Here is a 6,000-nt window from a genome sequence, read left to right on the forward strand (position 1 = left end):
AAAGTAGCCAGAAATAAACTAAGTAATGTGCATGACATAAAAAGAAAAATTGGAATGCACACCCATGTTTATTGCTGCTTTGTTCATAATAGCAAAGAGTTAGAAATAACCCAAGTGCCCATCAACAAACGAATGGATAGAGAAACTGGTATATTCACACAATGGAATACTAAGCTGACTGAAAAACAAGGAACTCATGAAATAGTATGCAAAATGGGTAACCCTGGAGTGAAATATCTCATTCACAAAAGGACAAAAACTGCATAGTGCCACTGTTATAAAATGGGACTGACATCAGACTTGGGGGGAGGGGAACTTAAGAGGGAATAAATAATGTATACTGCATTGAAACAGATGAGGGAAAGAACTGTTTAAAAGGAACACATGATTTGGTATTATTTTCATGACAAGAGTCCAGAATAAGAGCTGCATAGTAAATTAGACTTAGGGGGTGGGGAGGAGAATTGTTTAACAATCAAAAAAATTTTTTTTCTTCAAAGAGAAAAGTGAACTTGGGTGGTAGGGAGAAAAGTGTGCAAGAATGTATGAATAGAAATCCAACGTCTCTATAAACTTTCATTAAAATTTAATAAAAAAGAAAGAATATTAGAGACTGGATACTATGAGTAAGAGCTGTTGATATTATAGTTGAAAAATGTATTAATTTGGTCTTGTATCAAAATCATAGTCTACAAAAAGACTAAAAAAATTGTATTACTTCTTAGTGTAATTGCTAAGGCATATATATATATATAATTATTAAGAACAATGAAACTTTCTGTTCAGAATTACAAGAAAATGGTGTCTTTATAATTTGGCTTTCCCGTATCTCAGATCTCTAAATTCAGAAGGGCATTTAACATGTTATCTCTCCACACCAATACTTTACCAATGATACCACAGAAAATGGAAGGATTAAATAAATACTACTGTTCAGCGATTCTTCTGGAATATGCATTTTCCTTGTGGTTATTTTAATTGAGCTCTTTAAGAAACTAAGAATTATAGACGATTCTGTCATATATAATGAGCTTATTAAGCTCTTCCCAGCACACTTTTCAAGAAACACAGACTTACCATTTAAGCAGCATATTTTACCTATAATCCAAGTTCAAAGGAATTTCCAAAATTATGAAAATCTCTTACTAGTATCCAGCATTACAACTAAGAGTCTTTACTATAATCTCAATAGTATAATGATTAAAGTAAAAATTTTTGCTACTTATCAGCTATTTAATCTTGGGCAAATTACTTGATCTCCCTGAGCGTTTTCTCACATTCTATTAAAAAAAAAATCATACTTTTACAAAAGCCTCATAATTATGTTTAGAAGCAATAATTTTTACCTTGATATTTGGGTTTTTTAAGGCAAATCCTCGGTACCAGCCTGTGGAAAAACAATCATGATCATATTTCAATAAACCTTCATTTTAAAGAATAATGAAGCAATCCAGTATTTGCTGATGAAAATTTACCCAACATGTAAAAATTCTATGTATTAAACATGGTAAATTCTAGCATTAATCTAGACTATACAGTTCAAGTAACCACTAGCTTCTGTATTCTATTAACAAAATAGTTTTTAAAAACCAATTATGTTATAAATTTACATTAAATAGGAAGATATATCACAAAAACAGGGTTTAGAACCAGAGGATTGGGCTTCAACTCTGGCTCTGTCACTTCTCAGCTATTTCATGTTGGGCAAATGACTTGCTCGCTCCAAAAATACTCCCCTATTATACAAATAGTGACACTGATTCTCCAAAGCCTTTAAGAATTTGTATGAAACTTAATACATTTTTTTATATTTTTATTGTGATTTTTACAACAGTTTACATTTCCAAACTCTGCCTGACTACAGATAGTAGACTCTTGACCATTAAATACCACCATCTACCTATCTTAACATTATGCAGTGAAGTTGTATATAGCTCAGCCCCAAGTCCTGGGCTCTGACCAGTCTGATATTTAAGAGGAGTGAAGCCAAGTCTCATTCATTATAAGAATTAATAGGCACACTCTCCTAATGTCCTACAACTGAACTTGCCCTCATTTTCATTCTGTGGTGTAATATGTTGATGAGCTCTGGCACCATAGCCTCAGGACAGCTTAGAATCACTTTTACAGAACTATCCTTCAAGGGTTGATACAGAACATAGACTTCGTAATCACTTGCTATGCGTCAGAGAACTGGACACGGAAAATTGATGCCTTTGAGCTGTGAGGTTGGAGAAAAATATTGAATGTCCCATGGACTGATAAGAAAACAAACAGGTTCATCTTGGAGACAGTTAAACTAGGTTGTTTCTTTGAAGCAAAGATTCTGAAGCTTTGTCTGACATACTTTGGACATGTTGCAAGGAGGGACCAGTCCTTGGAGAGGGACAGCGTTCTTGGGAGGGTGGAGGGACAGTGCAGGAGAGAAAGACCCTCTATGAGGTGGATTGATTCAGTGACTGGGATAATGTGGCTCGTGTGTCAGAGACAGTGAGACAGACACAGGATAGGGCTGCGTTTAGGGCTTTTGTGTATAGGGTCGCTATGAGTCACAGGCAACTCGACGGCACATAACAACAACAAAGAACATCCTTCAAGGGGAACTCTGATGGCCTAGTGGTAAAAAGCTGGACTGCAATCCAGAAGGCACACAGTTAAAATCCACTAGTTACTTCTGAAAACCTGCAGGAGGGTTAACTATGGGTCACGTTTGAATCGATGGTACACAAAAAAAAAGAATCCCAACAAAGTCTTCAAGGAGCTCTGGTGGCCTAGTGCCAAGAAGCTGTGCTGCAATCCCAAAGATATGTGGTTCCAATCTACCAGCTGCTCCAAAGAAAAGGACAGGCAATCTCTTCCCATGTAACAACGATGAAAATCTGCTAGAGGGCTGGTGAGCTATGGTTCGGTTCTGACTTGACGGCACACAGCACCACCACCATAACCTTTCAAGAAGGGAGTGCTGGTGGCCCAGTGGTCGCGAGTTGTGCCACCAACCCAAAGGCAGGCAGTCAGAATCCTCCAGCTGCTTCACCGAAGAAGGATGGGCAATCTCCTCCCATGTAATTTACAGCCTCTGAAAATCTGTTAGAGGGTCAGCTTTAAGTTGGTTCACATTCAAAGACACTGAGTATGACTGATCAAAGAAAAACAGTTTCGCATTTTTTAACTTATGACAAATATGTTGTTGTGGTGGTAGTTAGATGTCATCAACTCAGGTACTACTCAGAGCAATCCTAAGAAGAACTTTCCTGAAGCCTGTTCTGTCCTGTGCCATGTTAATCATCTATTACACACTTGAGCCCAGTGCTGCAGTCACTCTGTCAATCCATCTCCTTGAAAATCTTCTTCTCTTTTGCTGACCCTCCAGCTTTCAAGCATAATGTCTCTCTCCAAGGAACAGACTCTCTTAGCAACTTGCCCATGGCCTGAGAAACAAAACTTTGTCATCTTTGCCTCCAAATGGCACTTAGGCTGCACCTTCTCCAAGACACATCTATTTGTGCATATGTACATATGAACATAAAGCCCCTTTATTAAAAGTAGAAGTATAATTTACAACCCAAATGTAGAAATCACTTTGCTTACCCCTACAATTATTTTTTATCATGAAATAAATATTCTAATTAAATTGCTCAAATATTTGAGCTCTGTCCTTACGTTTATTTGAACAGCATAGTAAGTTCTCTTAAAAGCACGTGTTAAGATATAATGTGTGTAACACTGTTTTGATGAGCTCTGGTGGTGTGATCTGAAGGAAGCTGGACTGTAACCTAAAGGCTGAGCCTCTCTGGCAGTTCCAATCAACCAGTGGCTACTCAGGAGAAAATGGGCAGTGTCTTACCACATGATTTACAGCCTCAAAGATCCAAAGGAGGGTCAACTATCAGTTGCTTTTGACTCGAGAGCAATGAGAGTAGAGTACTGCTTAAAGTGAGTGTGGAGAAATTAGTGTGAATGTGAGAATTAGACATCTCTCTATCTTGTGATTTATTATATGCATTCAAGACCTGGACAATGAATAAAGATGACAGAAAAAGAAACTGATGCCTTTGAGCTGTGGTGTCTGTGGTGTTGGTGAAGAACTGAACATCTCATGGCCTGTCAAGAGCATGAATGGCTATGTGTTGGAGAATGCAGCTGGAGAGCTCATTGGAGGCAAGAATGATCAGGCTTTGCCTCACATACTTTAGACATACGGTTAGAAGGCGCTATTCCTTGGGGAGGGACGTGATGGTGTGAAGGGTGGAGGGCTGGTGAGGGAGAGGAAGACCCTCAACCAGGTGGACTGACATGGTGACTGCTGCAAAGTGCTCCTGTGTGTCAGCAAGTGTAAGTATGACGCATGACAGGATGGGGTGCAGATCTTCTGTTTATAGGGTGGCTATGTGGCACAGGATAGAGCAGGGTTTGGGCTGTTGTACATAGGGTCGCTATGAGTTGCAAACAACTCGATGGCACATAACAACAACAACAACAACATGAGTCATACTTGACTCGACAGCATCTAACAACAACCACCACAACAACAACATTCAAAATTACACCCTATACAGAGGCTTCTCTGGTGGTACCACACAGAGAGGTTTTAGATTTAAAAAGAGCTCCATTACTGTGGAGTCTATCTATCTGCACCCGTATAACACATTTCACATTTCATTTTGTACAGCTTAGACACAAACATGTCCATCTGTTGATGACAGAGAAAAAATTATTATATTTCCAAAGGCATCAATTTCTAGTAAACAAAATGAAGATCTGTGTACTAAATTCCCCTTTGAACGCCAGGCTCTAACTAAATGCAATGTCCTGTTGAGGGAAACACAATTTAGTCTATAATGAACCATGAATGTTATCATGTTACACATTCCTAATAAGAAAAACCTTTTAGGAAAATGGATATTTTTGGAAGTCCTAATTGAACTATTTTGTTAACCATGAGGGAAACAGAGTTGTAATTTTAGCTCGATCTCTTGAAGGACTGGATGCTTCATGAAACAGGAATGGAAACACATTAGTATTTGGATTTAATGAGTTGTCTGCATAAAAATCAATAATCATCACGGATGTTATGTGAGACTTTAACTAACGTGAAATCCCTGAGGATGTAATAGATATTCTTTTAGCTCAAAGATGAGGCATAGACTTCAGGATTCTCTTGGTTGGAGTTGCCTGGGGCAGGAGTTCTTCACAGGGCACCTGGCTACCAAGGGTTTGGGAATCTATGTCTACTGTATGCATGTTTCTTCCTCCATAAAATCATTACTTGTTCCAGGGTTATCTATTAGACTCCACTGTAGTTCTTCCAAAAACTTTCAAGTTGAGCACCCAATCAGGAAACTCTCCCAAATACAGCAGCCACAATTGATTTTTTTTTTATCTCCTAAATATAAAGATAATAGGGTAAACATACAATCCACTTAAAAATCACTAAATGATGCTTTCTCTTAGTCTAGCATTGAATATGCAAGAAACAAGGTTTTTTTTTTTCCAAATGGTTCTATGTGAACACTGAAACAAGTCCCAAGATTATGAGAGAGATGGGAGACTTGCAAACTTTATGGACTGTCCAGTGTTGAGGTGACTGTTCAGATAAGCCCAGTGACTACCAGTCTACTTACCATCACACTTCTCCAGGATCTGAACTGTATCTCCAATTTCCAAAGACAGTCCATAGGGGACGGTTCCTCGAAAGCTGGAAATAACTGGAAGAGATGATAGAGAGTATGTGAAGATAGGCATATCCCTACTGCTATTGTGGTTGTTAAGTGTCTTTGAGTCGTAGATGACTCATAGCAACTCTATGAACAAAAGACTTGAACAATTATAAAACTTTCATCATTTCTTCAAGTTCATAGAGTTACCGGAGGCACACTATTTCAAAAGTGGATGCCACTCCTACTTCCAAGCTAGTTTTAATCGGGGAGCTCCACCAAACATTGTCCATCATGAGTAGCCATTATTGCACTTGATGCACCAGTGTCACAGTGTTTAGCATAA

At 38.4% G+C, this 6,000-nt stretch overlaps 1 protein-coding gene across 1 annotated transcript in view; it reads right to left on the reverse strand.

Moving 5' to 3' along the window:
• Positions 1–5,742, reverse strand: part of DOCK4 (dedicator of cytokinesis 4) — a 312,634-nt gene extending 306,892 nt beyond the window's left edge. Inside the window, exons 1-2 of the mRNA XM_006882693.1 lie at positions 5,622–5,742; positions 1,347–1,387 (exon numbers count right to left, since the gene is read on the reverse strand). Of these exons, the coding sequence (XP_006882755.1) occupies positions 1,347–1,387; positions 5,622–5,742 (162 nt within the window). The remainder of the gene's footprint in view (positions 1–1,346; positions 1,388–5,621) is intronic.
• Positions 5,743–6,000: the final 258 nt, after the last annotated feature.

The sequence above is a fragment of the Elephantulus edwardii genome, unplaced genomic scaffold (assembly GCF_000299155.1).
Source record: "Elephantulus edwardii isolate Elephantulus edwardi_28Jun2011 unplaced genomic scaffold, EleEdw1.0 scaffold00022, whole genome shotgun sequence".
Taxonomy (NCBI): domain Eukaryota; kingdom Metazoa; phylum Chordata; class Mammalia; order Macroscelidea; family Macroscelididae; genus Elephantulus; species Elephantulus edwardii.